The sequence below is a fragment of the Callionymus lyra genome, chromosome 16 (genome assembly GCF_982586985.1).
Source record: "Callionymus lyra chromosome 16, fCalLyr1.hap1.1, whole genome shotgun sequence".
NCBI classification, from domain to species: domain Eukaryota; kingdom Metazoa; phylum Chordata; class Actinopteri; order Syngnathiformes; family Callionymidae; genus Callionymus; species Callionymus lyra.
Window position 1 is genome coordinate 6,102,169 of NC_141833.1, and position 16,970 is coordinate 6,119,138.

General features: G+C 41.3%; 1 protein-coding gene across 1 annotated transcript; it reads right to left on the reverse strand.

Annotated features, from left to right (window-relative positions):
* Positions 1–1,154: 1,154 nt before the first annotated feature.
* On the reverse strand, positions 1,155–16,676 carry LOC148063360 (paired box protein Pax-3-like). The gene is made up of 9 exons (XM_087810552.1): positions 16,446–16,676; positions 16,026–16,261; positions 15,763–15,892; positions 15,522–15,665; positions 6,966–7,165; positions 6,260–6,425; positions 5,943–6,154; positions 3,112–3,366; positions 1,155–2,056 (listed from the first exon to the last, which is right to left on the reverse strand). The coding sequence occupies exons 1-9, from the start codon at positions 16,528–16,530 to the stop codon at positions 2,039–2,041; spliced, it is 1,446 nt and encodes a 481-aa protein (XP_087666678.1). The 5' UTR covers positions 16,531–16,676; the 3' UTR covers positions 1,155–2,038.
* Between the last annotated feature and the right edge of the window lie 294 nt (positions 16,677–16,970).

Below are 16,970 nucleotides of genomic sequence, written 5' to 3' on the forward strand. Positions count from 1 at the left end.
GAGAATGCTCTCATGTGTGGTAAATACATTTATTTGAATTCCATATCCGAAACATATTCACTTTAATTGACTTTTCAGTACAGGGGCCACACTATTCTCTGTGACGGCTATAAGGGGCTGGCAAGGCCGAAAGATGAGATGAAGAAAATAAGTTTTATTAAAGTAGAAAAGTAAAAAAAATAATTAATTTAAATTAGAATAGTAAATACAGTGAAATAAAATATCCAGTTTGATAATGTAATGAGATATAATTCAGTAGTTTTATCCAATTATTTTGAGGAACCAGAAATACTCCCAAAAAGGTTAAATTAAATTAACGATTGTAAAAAGTATTTAACAAGTTAAATCTATGTATATGTAGTCGGGAAGGGCTGAATGTTACGCTTAGATGTTTTGTTGAGAAAATTGTGTTATTAATCAATGGCGAATACATCTATAAAAGTTCCCAGCAAGTTTTAAATCTATCTAAATATAGTCTACTATCTGTTGTGAAAAGTGTATTTTCCTAGGGGACTTGGCTGTGGTATTAATTGGTGTTTTTTTAAATGTACTGAAAACATGTTAAGCTATAAAGAGACGAGTGTTATTATACATCAATAGTCTGATTTCATTTTAATGTAATAGAAAGGTTGTTAAACATACAGATCACACATCATGATAACAGCTGATGTTAATGTTTATCAAATATTGTCTGTTAAAGTTAAAACTATGTATAATACTTGTATATTTAATGCTATGTAAAGTCATATTTTCTCATCTAATTCTTGTATTAACATTAAAAGATAGTAGATATATATATATATATATATATCTTGCTTAAAGAAATGGCAAAACCTTTCTTTTTTTTTATTCAATAAAAGTGTACAAAGGTACTAGTAATGTGGTCCTAGCAGTTAACGTCAATTTTATAGATAGAATGTATCTAATGCATTTAAACATTGAAACATGCAACTTAAGTTTCTATATTTTGAATTGTTTTGTTGAGTAATTAACATGACTTTAAATACGGTTTAAAAAAAATACTGAAAATGTATTATCCTGCCACTGCTTTACCTTAATATTACAGCAGAAACATACAACTTCTTTGGCCTTATTCCGTCCTTGCCTTGTCTTCTCAGTGAATGAGGATGTAAAAATGTGCTCTGTTGACCACTTTTCTATGAAAGAAAAACACTGCAAAAATCACCTGTGTGTAAGTTTTCATATAGTTTATTATAAATAGTCAATAGTGCTGTATCATACACAGAACATTTACAACAAAATCATTTTATGAAGAATGAAAAATAATAGAAAGAAACAAAAAGGAAAATATGAATCATGACAAATGAATAAGACATGTTGAGGCTCTTAAGAGTATCCATTATAATAATAAAAAAAATAAACAAAAAGATACAAACAAGACTAAATAAATAAGAATCGAGAAGTTTCTCATGGAAGGCAATTTAAGACAAGAAAAAAAGAATAGAAGATCGTGTAACTGGCAGAGTTTTTCTTTTCCTTTTTGGCTTATTAACATCCAGAATACAAGTCAACCATTTCCCCTGATTGGTCAGTGCGTACAACCAAAAAATATAAACGAAAGATCGCAGTCATTTGATCCTTTGTTCCATCTACTGAGGTATGAATGTATTGCACTTCTTTGGGTTATTGTGGTTATTTCACGCCATGATATTTCAATTTCTTCCACGTCGATACCAAATGAATGTAATAAGGAGCAATTATTTCTAATCCAGTTTAATCTTCACGAGGACGTGTCGTACCCTCAACAGGAGTGGAACTTAAACAACCTTGTTTAAAAAGTCTGATCCAGCTTACGAAGTACAGAAACATCCTTTCTTTTGTTTTTGTTTCCTTTTTTTTAAAGCGACGTCCCGTCGTTTTAACAAGATGTATCAAACGTTCCGGTTGTTCTCATCACAAGAACGATGTGTCCGTCTGTGCCGGTCGTGTGGGGAACAGCTCGGACCGCTCGAACGATCAGCTTCTTGACTTTATCTTCTTAAGGATGCTGGTGGGAAAGTTTGTTGTGTTCCGAGAGTTAAATGATGAAAGGCACCTGAGGAAGAACAAAATTGGATTAGACGGGTGCGGAATATTGTTAGGAGACATACTGTATAAGGGCACAACAGGGATGGATTTGAGGCGAGTCAATGAAGATATTTTTTTTGTTATTTTCAAATCTTGTTGAACCCAAACAGGGAGGTTTCAGTTCTAAAGCTATCATTTTGGGCCGTATTTTTGTGTGAGTGAGGGGCTTTACCATGCAAGTTCAGATGCTGCAAAACACTTATTTAATCTTAAAATACACGTGGAAATCTCCCTCTTTCAGATAAAGATTTTCATTACAACCCAAATAACAACTTGACCAAATCTGAAAAGGCTAGTGCCAAGCCTGATCCTGGTTCTGCTCCACTGATCAATAACAACTTTGGATCTGACCTCCAGTGGGACACATGGTTCTAATCTCAGCCTGCCGAGGGCCATACTAGCCCCCTGCTAAAGAGCCTCACACACACACACATACACTCTTGAGCTTTAATATACACACATTTGGCAAATCAAAAAAAAAAAAAAAGCTACAAGTGGTCTCTCTCTCTCCCAGGACGGTCCAAATTAATGACATCAAGATGTTGCCACTGATGGGAGAGTCAAAATGCAGTAGTGTACCTCAGATCAGCGCTAACAAAACACAGCTCTGACCCACGCAGACCCCTCCCCGCTGTCAAACACGCTTTAGGAAGTGGCTCCTTACATTTAGGTCGCTATCTTTGTTACACGGGGGGGGGGGGGGGGGTTTCATCACATGGCTGGGCCAAGTGGGCGAGCTCATCACCACGGGGTCATGGAAGGAGAGCGCAAAATATATGTGTGTGTTGGTTTAAGAGCCTCCGTCAGGTTAAGTGGATGGTTCGGTAAACAGAAGAAACCTCAAGAGCGTGGAGGCGGAGTGAGGGTGATTTGAGACTCTTGCTCATCAGAAGGGGTTTCTTTTAGGTTGGTGGAGTTTAAGTTACGACAAATAAACCGCTTGATCAGGACCCTTAGTTTCTATATTCCACTGCTACTTATATATATATTTTGGTTTTAAATTGCGGCGATTACGAAGCTTACCTTGCTCTGACTGTACTGGCCGTACTGGTACGACGGGTGGTGGTCCACCGCGTAGGCTGGCGAGGCGTAGGAGGGAGGGCAGTAAGACTGGGTGCTGGGAAGCGTGGGCATGCTGGTCAGGCCCGGTAAGGCCTCCAGTCGCTGACAGCTGGCGGCCATGCTGGCGTTGGGTTCCAGTGCTCCGGTCAGCGGGGACAAGGCAAAGTCAGTTTGGGGCTGATGTGGTACGCCGCCTGGGTTCAAGAGGCCCATCACCTGTAGGCAGGAATAGAGATGAAGATTGTTAGTCCACAATATCTGTATCGAGAGACCCTCATCCAGATCAAGGACGAGCATTTACTCCCTAGTAAACTTTCCCGCACCTTCCAAAAAGTGTAGTAACTTGGCTAGAAAAATAAGCTAAAAGATTTGCCCTTTGGCTCAGCTCTTTCTTTCCCAGAACACACAGATACCACTTCCTCGAATGCACCATCCAGCCACACCCCTGATGGACAACAACTTAAGATCTCCTCATGCTGATTCATTGCTTGGCTGCTTTCCCAAAATGATGACGCATTAAATAAATCAAAGTTAATAACAAATCAAATGTATTCACTATAGAAAACTAAATATTTGTGTGGATGTGTGTGCGTGTGTGACTGTGACTGTGTTTGTGTGTGTGTGTGTGTGTGTGTGAAAGCAATAAAAATGAGGTCCCTCACTTTCTCCTGATGTCTTAAAACCACTGTGTCCTTTGAGGCCAGGGGTAAAGAGGCCAAAGGGTATGTGGGAACAATAGGTGTGGGAGTGTGAGTGGGAGCTTTGTCTCTGGATCGGTGTTCACAACAGTCCGTGTCTCTCCCTTGCGCACAAGAGTGTGTAGACGCAGGCACATGTGTAGTAAGCTTCTTTTTTTTTTCGCTCTGATGTCAGGGGTGCAGGGTATCAGTGATACATCGTGAACAGCTGCAGCAGGTTTGCGTGAGAAAGAGAGTCATGAAAATATATTTAAAATATACGATTTGAGAGAGTCTCGGTGAAAGAGTTACGGCCTGTGACCTTAAGTTGAAAATTAACCTGTTTAACTATAGAGTGTTAAAGTGAAGGGAAAGAAATCTTTCAACTTTTTTTTTCTCCTTTTCCGTTTTTTTGCTTGCTTGATAGTGACATAAAATGAACTTTTTAAGGCAAGGAAAAACAAGAGAAATGAGAAAAACAACTTGATGACAAACACTTTAACTAGGTAGTAAGTGAAGCTATGACTTCTACTTAAGGCCCTTATTTTGCAACACCATTACTAAAAACTCATGTTCAACTTTTTTTTTTTTTCCTATGTTTGTCTCCTCAAATGAAACAGCAGCCGTGTGTCTGTTTTGAGGTTGTTCCGCAGATTAGGTCTCAGGGGGGTGCAAATCCCAGCCGCTCGCTTCCTTGGTGAGAAAGGATTCTTTAGGTATGCGACCAGATCAGCTCCGAGGAGCCTGGACCCCGAACCACAGGGGAAACACTAAATCAACATCCAACTCCTCTAATAATATTTTTTAGCCAATAAAAATATGAAACTACGGTACTGTCAATGGATGTGATGCTGAATTTGCAGGTGAAAGATGCAAAACATACTAACCCATTTGCTAGTAGGCACCTTAAAACCACTAAACTTGCTTTTTAGAATAAATACAATATTTAGTACCTTTGTCTTGATGCTATTAAAACATGTATATACCTCACTTTCCCCTCGTGATTAACTTAAAATAATTACATCTCCGCCGGAGCTATTAAAACCAACTCACAATCTCCAGTCAAACAGCTGCACTGAACGCACAAATTAAAATAAATTAGCCAACAGTGAGTCATCTGCATAAATTACACAGTATATTACAAGCGGACATATTTCTTCATTCCAATCAATTAACGGCTCTAAACACTTGGTGATTGGAATTCCAGACCGACACAACATTCCAGCCAGTGCAAGATGAGCTGTCCGTCTCGGCTTCACACGGAGGTTAATGTTGAAAACATACGTGCGGCCGCGGCACCTTTGGCCGACACATGCCCCGCTGTTATAAAGTGAGCATCTCTTAGATGCGTATAAAACTTGCTCTTCAAGTTCTTAGCCGATTGCCGCCACACACTTTGACATTCAGACAAACACGACTGCCCGAGGACTTTTTTTTATCAGTGCTTGACAGAAGTCTGATATGCCCTCTCATGGGAATTAATACCCAGCATGCATTGCGTGCGAGCTAGCCACCCTTTGTGGCTGTTAAAAGCTCGTTTTCCGCCTGTTAGTCCATCTTCAGCGCTGGTCGGGAGCCGCTGATGGACGGTGATGAGTGTGTAATCGGCCATAATTGTCTTTTCACTTCTGATCTGTGTCATCGTCTGACGTTCATATCTCATCAGTGATGTCCACGGCCGTCTGCCTCCGCAGAGACGCCGAGATTGACATTGAGAACCTCTTGAAATCATCAAGTTACCAATCAGGCTAAACAAATATGACCGGCCAAGATGTTTCGGGCTAACAAGTTCTTTGTCGAGACCGTCGAGGGTCAGAGACGAGGTTTTGTGTTTGTGTATTTTCATTATCAGTTCATATGGTGTTCGTAAACAACTAAATGTCTTTGTCTTGGCTTTCTGCATGCTAACAAAATACAAGGTACAACATTATAATTTACTTGTGTAGCACAATAATCTATCGTGGAAAATATTTGGCTTATTTAACTGAATACCCGAAGCACCTTAGTTTCAATGATACTCATGTTTCGTCTACATAAGTACCAGAGAAAGCTACCGATATCTAAGGCTACAATGCAAGGCATATTCTGATGCTAAGAGAGAATCCGATCACGTACCTGTGGCGAGAGGCCGTTGCTGATGGCCGGGTTTACAGTGTTGTTGTGTCCTGTCGATGTGACGAAGCTGTCTGAATATCCAGAGAAGCTGTGGCGTCCCGAAGACAAGCAGTAAGCGGAGTCCTGGGAACTCGGAGGCGAACTCAGTCCGGTCTGGTGAACGGAGGTGGGGGGCAGAGGCTGCGGTCGATGAACTGTTCCTGGCTCCGATGCTGCAAATCATAACAAAGAAGTGAGAATATCGTTGAGCGTCATTTGAACACGTCAAACATTACTTGAGTTTTCAGAACTATGGCTAAGCAGCGACGTTTTCCTACCTTGGGATATGGAAGTGGGAGGGTAGGGGCTCTCCGACAGCTGATACGGTTGAAGGCCTGACATTGTAGATGGAGGGAAACCACCAGGAATGAGGTGGTTGAAAGCCATGAGCTGATTGGCTCCTGCTTGTTTTCTCCAGCGAGCTCGCCTGTTGCTAAACCAGACCTGAAAGGAGAGAAAACAAGGTTACTCTTTTTATTCCTAGATCACAAAGGGAACAACTCCTTCCCCCTGCACTTATGCTTATGTGTGCTTATGTGTGTGAGGCCCCAGTGCCTCACACAGAAGAACTGATATGGATCTTATCACGTGAAAGTCAAACTGCAGACATCACATCTTTGTTGATACGACATGTCACTGGGTTCAGATAACGCCAGAGGGCCGTTACAGTTATTATAGCCCACATTAGCACATTATGTGAAAGAGGCGTGTATTTGAGGATCTTTACAAACCCTCCTAAACAGATAGCCCTTACAAAAATAAGAGTGTGCCCGTACACAGTGGGCTCAGTGTGTAGAGCGGTGTTTGTCTGGACGTGTAGAAGAGTGTCTGACATGAGGTCGAGGGACGTCGGGAAGAGGGGGTCTAATGTGTCTAATCGATGTATGGAATGCGTGGCAACATCTCATGGCAATTTAACACCCACATGACACGTATATGTAAGGTCACAGATAGTTTTGAAGGCTCCCCTGTTAAGTTACTGACCTGCACCCGAGCCTCTGTTAGTTTGGCCCTCTGAGCCAGCTCCTCTCGTGTGTAGATATCGGGGTAGTGTGTGCGCTCGAAGGCTCGCTCCAGCTCCTCCAGCTGCTCGGCGGTGAACGTGGTACGACTGCGTCGCTGCTTCCTCTTCAGGGGCAGACCAGGCTCCGAGTCTACGTCTGAACCTTCGTCCGAGTGACTTGCTGGAAAAAAAAAAACAAGAAAAAACATTAATATATAACCCAGGATGTGAACATCAGCTTATTTTTCTTTAAAATGTACACAAAATGTTGGTAATCCCTTTTATAATTCAGTTTTTTGAAGAAAAAACCCAAACCATTGTTAGCTGCCAGAGATAGTGTCATATCTTTAAACTTAATGTAGCTGTGATACTAATGAAAGATCAGGAACCGAAGGGAATGCAACACGTAGCACTTTAGACCTCCACTGGTAGAGTATAAATCCTTAGACGTTCCTGAAGGGATCAAAAGCTAGAGGTTGCTTGAACATGGATTAAAGAGTACCAGATCCCTCCAGGGCATCTATCGCCTGGGGGCACTGTGTCTCCCCGATTCTTTGCTTTGCTGTGCACTTCCAATGGGGCTCAATGGTAAAAGACAGACAGCCCCTTTGCAGGTGGTTCTTAATCTATTTGTTCAGTTGATGGTAGGAGAGAGCGAGTGCGTAACTTGGAGACCACTTTTGGAGACTAATTCAGCAGAAGGCCGAAATCAATAAAGGCCTGAGAGTTGAGACTGAAGGACTATTGCTTCATCCAGGGGGGAGGTGACTCGTCTATTAAATAATGATTAGGCATCACAAACTACCGTGACAGCCACTCATTGTCCCCAATTTCATGTCTGCGATCCCCCCCATTTCTTTCTCCGTCAAACAACGACTCACAAACATGCATCTGTTACGTCTGCTCTTTATCAATGTGGGGAACGCAGATGGGCTCCTTAGTGAAAGATTCTAGTCACAAATCCACAAGTTGCCCGCGAGGAGGGTTCACTGCACCTTTTTAGAAAAAAAAAAGCGCCTTTGCTTATGTTGAAAAGGAATATCTCGAAACGGAGACGAGCTACAATACGATTTCAGCCAGAATCTTGCACACAGCCCACGTCGCCATCCAGATTTAAAGCTTTAATTAAAAAGCGCAAAGTCAGACTAACTGGGGGGGGTGGGAGGAATCTATCCCAGCCTAGAGCCTATCCGGAAATGCTGGTGGCCAGTCTGACCAGGCATTTCACACGGATTTGGTCTTGAGGAATGCTGGTAGTGCCCTCAGACTGCCAGTCTCTTCAGCTCTTCATTATGTCAGGGCGCCATGCTGGCGTGAGCCCGGCACCAGCCAGCAAAGTTTATACCATCTAAAGGAAAGCGGGGTTTATTGAACGCCGTTAACAAATGTTTTCTCTACCAAATCTCCGGAGATTCAAAAGGATAAATTCAAAAGATAATTTGCGTTCCATTGGCCCCTCATGTTGTGATCGGGGTGGATCTCTGTCCGTCCCTCCTTTTCTATCCTCCACTGTATATTTAGTAAGGAGAGAGAAAACACTCACAGTCACAGACTCTCCCTTAATGGCACATGACAGAGTTGCTTTTGTCATCCTTTGCCTTGAGTTTTCTCCTCTGCACTCTTCCTCTCTCACTCTCTCTGTCTTTTTTTATGGAAGTGATGTGGCCAAGTCTTTGTATCATAGTGGGGAAAGCCTGTGGCAGGCCTCTATTGGTCCGATTACCACGCTCCATCTGTAGGAGCCATCAGGGACGCCAGAGCCGGCATTCAGGAGCTTGTCACCTGCCCAGCAGGGGAGGGGGTGGTAGGATGAGATGGGGGGCTGTAGGGCCAAGAGACTGAGTGGGGGAATGATGGGTGGAAAGAAGGGAGGGCACAATGGGGTCCAGAGAAGGGCCACTGGGGGCTTTGGAGGGGCACAGCAGGGGTGCACTCCTTCATCCCCTCCCTCAACAGCCTGAGGGACATTGAGTAGGGGGATGGGTCAGTTGAGGAGTTGACATGAAGAAGGGGATGCGAGGCCGGGGGCACCTGAAGAGGATGCTGTCGTGAGTGCCAGGCAAAAGGAGTCTGACTGAAGGTCATCCTGAAAAGTGGACACTCGCTCCCTCGACAACTTTGGACACATCCCTCTCGGAGCAGGCCGTTCCCACACTTTTTCCCCACAACAAGCACCAAAGGAGGATACCAAAACGCACAAAAGGAGGCCTCGACCTTCTTACTTAAACACCCAAATCAAATTTTACGCTGGAGCTAAAGCCGCGCTGGAGCTGAAATTACTCCACAGTCGCTCACAGTCTAGCTGCAGCTCGGACAAGAATCTTAATTGAAAGATATATTATCATCCCTGAAGCGGAGATTAGGGCTGCGGTATTATCCCTCAAACCGACATTTCAAAGCGGAGACACGAGTAAACAGTAATTAAGAAATGGTATAATAATATTCAGATTAGAAAACGGTAACATAATTTAGATTGTTTATAAGATGTATTTCTGCTGCAGTGTTCAACAAGTGGGCTCAACAGGTTCTGGATGAATACCTTGAGACATAAGCTTTTGTCTGGTGTGGTTTTTTTTATCTCTCTATTGTTTGCGATAAGAAGCTAGTAGGCATAACTTAAAAGGATTTTTTTTAAGTCAAGAATTTATCTTTTCGTATCAACATTTGTTTTGTTACTACTAATACGACTAGTTTTATCTTCATCAATAGATACTCAAATTATATTTTGATGTCATATAAAACTAGACTTTTGTACATCTGGTTTTCAGTTAGATTTTTAGCAGCTGCTTTAGTTACCTCTCTCTGCCATTGCTTAATGTTGTGAGATCACAAAAACGTTCTCTCCCTAAATGTGCTTAAAGTTAAAACATACTCTTATGCCGTTGAAAGGCAAAAAAATGTGTCCTTTTATGAGGGACAAAAGTCTTTTATCTTTTGGCTTTTTTGTTTGTGATCATTATGTATCTTCTCTTTGACAGGCTTTGGCAAGGAAACGTGAAGATATCGAACAAATAAAATAACGTTGGAAAGTGAAAAGGGGATGATTAAGCAGTTGCGTTCAAGAGAGCCAGGGCAAAAGGCAAGAGTTATGGTAGTGTCTGGTAGGAACTGACGAGCCCTTCCTCCAAGGGTTGTTAATAGAGAAGGTAATTGAGCTGGTGACATGTGTTCTCAACCCAAAACAAAGAGCAGAAAAGACAAATGAACTAGTTATTTGACCAGGGAAGTAGATCAGACCTTTTCAGCCGAGAGCTCATAGTGAGAGGAGGCCACTGAATAAAATATTGGCGGGCCTTGTAGGGCCAGAGCAGATGGAGGAAAAGAATGGTTAACTGACAGCTTATGGACTCAGCTGGGGTTAATAGTTAGAATGGCGGTGAGTGGGCCGCTCACTTGACTTGCTAAAGAGCCCCCGGGAACCTGCAGCTGCCTGGGAAATAAGAGGGAAGATGATGATGTGAAGGGAAAAAAAATGATGTCAATAACCAGAGGAGGTCGGCACAAAGAAATAACGGGTGATATGACGTTGAACGATGTATCCCTCGATTATGCTGGTGATGTAAGACAAAAGGCCGCAAACAGCTCTGTGTGGCCATTATGCAGGCCCAGCATGAGGTGGTTATTATTTAGTTCCACCGTGGTTCAGTTAGGTGACAGTTTCACGGTGGCATTTCCACCCTCGGGGCAGACACAAAGCATCTGTATGGGACCCTCGCGGGGCGGCAGCAACACGCCAGTCTGCCACACGTTCCACTCAAATGGACACTTAGCGGCAAAAGTGTAACCAAACAAGCTAGCGAAACACCGGACTACCTTGCTATGCTAGCGACGGAAGATGCGCTCCAAGCGAGCTCGGGGATTTAGGAGGCCAAACATTATCGTAACCTCCTTCACGGGGCCTGATAGTTTTAACAGTCAAGTGACCCGAGGTTGGCCCCTGACCTTCTCGCAACTTTTACACCGCTATGCTGCTAACACAACCTCACCGCTGACCCTACTGACCAAACTTCACAGGCGGTCCACAGAGAGGAAAGAAATCATTACATTCCTTCTACCCCCCTCATCTGTGCACCTTTACCACAAGTGTCTTGGGTCGTTTTAGACAGAATTCACAACCTTTGCGCGCCTGAAGAGGCTTTCACACATTGTTTTAGGATTACCTTGGTATGTTCTCGCAGTGATGGACAGTCATATAGTTGAACAATAATATTTGGAATTTTTAAGTCTAAATATTTCCATAAACACTTGATTCTGAAACTTGGGAACCGGTACAAAAAAAAGAAAAAAAGGACGGATCTTTTTCAAGGCAGCTCAAGATGTTTGTTATTTCTTGTGGTTCTGCAGCTAGATCAGGCTTTATAAGACATGACTGCTCTCAGATCATTGAGGAAATAAAAAAAAAAGCTTGTTTATATGAAACAGAACCAGTCGGTGGTGATTGGGGAAGAAAATCGATTGTCTGTCTTACTATTCCCTGATGTGAGCGTATTAATAGGATACAGTCACTTTAGCTTCTCACAGTAGTTCCCATGGAGAGATGCATATTATTGTTTTGTAAATAGTGATGTATGTTTTTTAAAAAACAAATTTTCATAAGGTGCTTTGCTCGGGAAGTTTGAGAATTACCATGCTATAAGGGAAGGGCTCCATAAAACGGAGGCTAAACAAAGTTAAGTGATTGACAACACTGTCTGGCTTTACTCAATTATCTGTCCTATTGTGCTCGTCTTTACAGAGTCCATCGCCCCTGACTCTTTTTTTCTTCCCTCGCCTTTATCCTCCCCATCACAGAGTTTAGCTCAGCTAATACTCGCAAAGGAGAAGAAAACTCTTTTTTTCCAACGGGGCTGCTCCCCTTGACCTTCTATTGCTCCTCGTCCTCTTGTAGTCACTCGGCAGTATCTATGGGGTTAGTGGGGAGAATGCGGAGAGTACATCAGCGTCGAGGGGCCGGCTCGGGGCAGGACCCCGGCTCATTACTTCAAAGTTGGTCTGAATTCATTAATTGTCCTTTGAATTGATATTGGTGGGATCACAATGCGAGCCCCAGTGGAGAAAGAGGCTTTAATGAAGCATAGACTCGGCATTCAGTTGCAGATCAGCATGTGTGGACTTTCAATTTACTTTTTGAAGTAGAGAGTCGACTGAATGAGTCCGGGAATTAGAAACAGATACATGCCCACTTAAGTTATCATTAAAATCACAATCAGGGAAATGGAAAGTGAGCTTTGGATATGTTTTTGATTAGTCTCTTTGTATCGTGGCGTGTCCCCCACCCCCTTCACTCAACTGTTTAATTTCCCCCCTTAAAGTCAACAAAAATTGGATTAGTTTAGTGGGTACGCACATTGGGAATACACCTTGCAACTGTGTCACCCTCAAAAACCCAAAGTCACAGGGAGCCACTAGCTCAGTTTATTTACACAAACAAAGTCCTACTCAGCCCCGGCGACAAAAGCAGCTAAATCTTTCATGTTTTGTCAGCACTTGATTCCTCCTGTCCCCCGGGCTATTTGCCTGCCGCGGCACAAAGGAAGCCGGAGAATGGCAGCAGATTGTTGGAATGCACCTCAATGAAACCAATTATTACATGTTGACTGCGTTCACCATGGCACATTTGAAAGAACTGGCTTCATTCAATTTGGCACCGCAGGATCCCCTTTAAAGAAAAGTTATCCCTTTGACTGTTTGCATTTCTGAGCTTTCTTCCCCCTTGCTTCTTTCCCTTTGCCTTTCACCCCCGCTGCCATAAACGGCTAACGCAAGAGTGGCTAACTCGCCTTTTATGAATTTCATTAGTCAAATAACAGTAATAATTTCAATGGAAGGGTCAAGAGGACAAACATTTTCAGTCGTAAAAATGCTGATTCCTAGATGGTTAGATGACTTTCAAATGTAGACCCGGTCAAAGTTGTGGCCCTTTGACTGTATTTTGAAGCTCTCGTCGAAATGTTTTTGTCGGCTTACTTTTTATTTATTTTTTATTTGATATGTATATACATTTTTATCAAATTAATTTAAACATTTTTACTTCTTTGAAGTATTTAGTGTTTATCTTTTCTTTCTTTTTTTAGCAAATTTCCAAATGAAAATTTAATTAATTATTATAAAGTTTTTAGCTTATTTGGCTTTATTTTATAATAATATAATAACACTTTTTTTTTTCTTCTTGTACGTCTTTATTCTTTCAGCCATGACGACCCCTCACAACGGCCACAGTGTATAATGTGGCCCCTGGGGATATTTAAGGTGTGTTGCAGAACTTTGTACTTGAAATTTTGGCATTTTCATTTGTTATTCAGTTTTTATAAAATCATCATGTTTATGTAGACATTAAATGTATATATGCTTCCAAACTTTCTATAATTGTGATACTTTTGCTCCAAATGGTATTCCTTTTTTTACCTAATTCCAAATTTTAATTAAGATATTTAGATATTTCTCATCAACTGTCTACTCCAAAAAAAAAAAGCAAGGACTCCCTAATGCTATGCAAACCCAAGACTTGCCCAGTTTACGCCAAACTCCGCCAAAAAAACTCCACGTTTCCCAGACAAATAAATCTAAATGAGCCAGCTTTGATCTCAGCACTTATGGAAAGCTGACAATGGCGTCAGAGGAGAAAGGGGCAGAGAGCAACAGGCCTCTCTCCAGCACAACAATAGCCTCAACAAACACCTACTTAATCAATATTTGGCCAGAAGACACTCTCTTGGTACCCAAAACCTCCCTTTTCACATTCTAATGAGGCGCCATAAAAGGGAAAAACAACAACCACTTCCACAAAGACATGCAATAAAGAAATACTGCCGCTGTGTATATGAATAGAGGATAGTAGCTGACTGTGGCGGACGGAGATAATATAACAAGTATTTACATTCAAACTAACATACTTGGTGAGTTTAGGCTGAAATAATAAGAACATGCTTAAGTCGGAGCGGTCAAAGAATCAGAGTCAACAACTTCGTGGTCAGTGTTTTGGGCCTGAAGACACAGCTAAGTGGCCATAGATCTGCTCTGAATGTGTGCGCCCCAAGGCGGAAAGGAAAGGGGCGGACTTTGTCAGAGATGAAAGTGGAAAGGAATAATAGGTTTGGATTTAATCTAGTGGCGAGAAGGGTTTCCCTGAGCTCACAGTGTGTTACACTCACCAGTGCGACAGAAGCAACAACAAAAACTTTTTTTTAAATAAAAAAAAAAAAAGCTGCTTAATCAGTTTGTTCATCGTCTAACTCATCTAGATCAACAGGTATTCCGGTTCATAAACGGTAAAAGAAAGTTTGGCCGTGTGTTCCCTGAATAATTCATCGCTCATTGCCAGTTCATAATGTCTTCTATAGCAATCTTTTGTCAGCCCAGCTTTCTCTCTCTCTTTTCTTCCCCCTGCTCTGAAAGGCACTGGCGTCTTTTTGTACACCACTGAGCCGCTCACTGCACTTTGGCTTTTGTGCGCCTCAAACTGAGGTGTGAGTTTCAATGGACTCTCCGCGCTTTGTCCCTGAAGTTCATCCTCAAGTGTCCAATTGGATTTTTTGAAGGAAGAAAAAAAGACTAATTCTGAGACTTCAGAGTTAGGCAAATATTTGAATTATCACTTAGGTGAATTGTTTTTAATCCTCTCACGACATGGACCATAAGTTTGCGTAATAATACATAATAATGTGTTGTTTTATATAATCATTAGACTTGCAGACAAATGGGAGTTGTTATACTAATAAAGTTTAGGTGATCAATAAAAGTTGTAATTATATTTAATACAGCAATAATCTTGTTATCATGTGGTAAACATTTTACTTGAAGTAACAGATTTTTTCTTTAAATAAAAAACTAAATTGTTGTATACTAGTTGTTAAAGTTGTTTGAAAAAATCCATGCAATTCAAATTACTATGGTTAATAAAAAATAATTAACGTTTTTTGCAATTTACCAAAAAGAAATCTAGATTTATATTTCTGAGAAATTATAATAAATATAGCTGGAAATATAATATTTAATATGCAAGGCAAAAAGTGTGTGTAATACAGTCTCACAAGCATGTTTTACATTAATTTAGCATCTTAACTAATATTTGATTTATAAATAAAATGCAACAATTGCATCATAATATAATAATATATTGGCAGTGTATATTGTTTACAAATTAGAGGTAATGGCATCAATTTTACAGTTTAATATAAAACTGGCAAATCGATAATTATAATAACATGACACAAAAATTAAAGTTATATTTATTTTTAGATAGTGGAATTTTGTTATTAATAATGAAGTCAATAGTTTATTCAGTGGAAAAAGAAAACGTTGGCTGACACAAAGGAGGCTTTAAAATAACTATATTAACAATTATAATAGTCGATTAAAGGACTGTACATAAGTATTAAACGCAAATAAACGTTAAAACGTTTGTATTGATGTAACAGTTAAATAAAAGCATTGAATACGTGAAAGTACCACAGTTCTTTCCCTCTGTTTACTCCACATAACATTTCATCTTTGCCACGTTAGATGTCACAAAAAAAAAATAGAAAAGCAAGACTCACATCTGTCTCCTAGGATTCCGTCGATGCTGTGTTTTGTCCGGGACTCGTTTTCCTCCATCTCTCTTTTCACCACTTCATCATCATCCTCGTCATCATCTCCAACTCCTCCGAACTTGAACCGCAAAATACGACTGATGGCGCTCACTTGACATCCGAAGAAAAAGGGAAGGAGAAAAGGCGCAAAAATTAATCGACTGTATTCAAGAGTCGTGTGACTAAATCCTTGTTTTTGTTTGTTTACCTGAGGGGACGGTGTTCCTGTCGCAAACTCCATCCTTCAGCAGCTTGTCTCGGATCTCCCAGCTGAACATTCCCGGGTGTTCTCGTTTGTACTCCTCGATTTTCTTGTCCAACTCGGGAGATGCGTTTTGCTTCAATAGAGTTAAGAAAATACATTTTACTATAATATTTTACATTTTTATAAAAAAATATCCCGTTTTAAAAAATGTATTTTTTACTATTTTAAAAGTGTATTTTTAACGTTTTTAAAGTGCAAGGACCTACTTTTGGTTTGCTGCCTCCGATGGCTCCGGGCCTTATGGACCCGGTCTCCTGGTACCTGCACAGGATTTTCGACACGCACCCGTGGGAGACTCTGAGCTGCCGGGAGATGACACACGGACGTACACCGTGGTGAGCCATTTCCACGATCTTATGTCTGATGTGGTTCGGGAGAGGTCTTCCGTTTATGAAGACCCCACCGAGCTGGTTGACACGGCCTTGTCCCAACGGGGTGGACACTGCAAGAGAAGAAAAAAAACAAAAGTTAAATAACTTTTAAAATATTTACATTTAAAGTTAAAATCTTTGCAATATATAAATTAAATATAATTAAAATATACAGTATTTTCACACTAACTTTTAACTGAAATTTAATCATCGTTTAACGTCAACTTTGACAACTTTTAACGAAGTTTTCCATACCTTCCAAAGAGTATCCTCCTCTGGGGTAGTTCTGGTGTGGAGTGGGTCTCATCATTCTGGTAAAACCTCCAGCGATCGCCGTCATAACTCCTGACCTCTCAAAGAAGTCGAGGGTTTAATCCGCCAAACACTTTTTTTTTTGCTTCTTTTTTGTCTGCTCCTTTTCCTTCGGCGTCTAAATCTTAATCGATCGCCGAGTTCTCGGATCAGTCCTCCCAGGTGTAGGCGAAAAAAAAACAATTTGCGATGCGTTTTAGTTCCTACGAGGATTGAGAGGATGTCTGAGAGGATGGATGAGAGTCAAACATTTTATCTGCGCTCGCTGTCCCCGCTGACTCCGTGCCGCGCTCTCTGATTGGTCGAGCCGGCGGGCCACGGGGACTCCTGATTGGCCGGGCAGCGGGTCGGCCCTGACCTCACGGGGGTCAACCTGTTGTGTCACAAGCAACACATGAAACGTTTCACAGCTTTAAAAAAAAAAGAAGCAACAATTAAAAGGAGTTGATCGCTATCTGTTCTCTAAAA

Excerpts from the sequence above, each read along its gene's own strand:
- LOC148063360 (XM_087810552.1), bottom strand. The coding sequence starts at position 16,530 with ATGACGGCGATCGCTGGAGGTTTTACCAGAATGATGAGACCCACTCCA. Across the intron at positions 16,262-16,445 it reads AGGAGGATACTCTTTGGAAG|TGTCCACCCCGTTGGGACAA; the intron begins GTATGGAAAACT and ends CTTCTCTTGCAG. Across the intron at positions 7,166-15,521 it reads CGGAATCCTAGGAGACAGAT|CAAGTCACTCGGACGAAGGT; the intron begins GTGAGTCTTGCT and ends TTTTTTTTCCAG.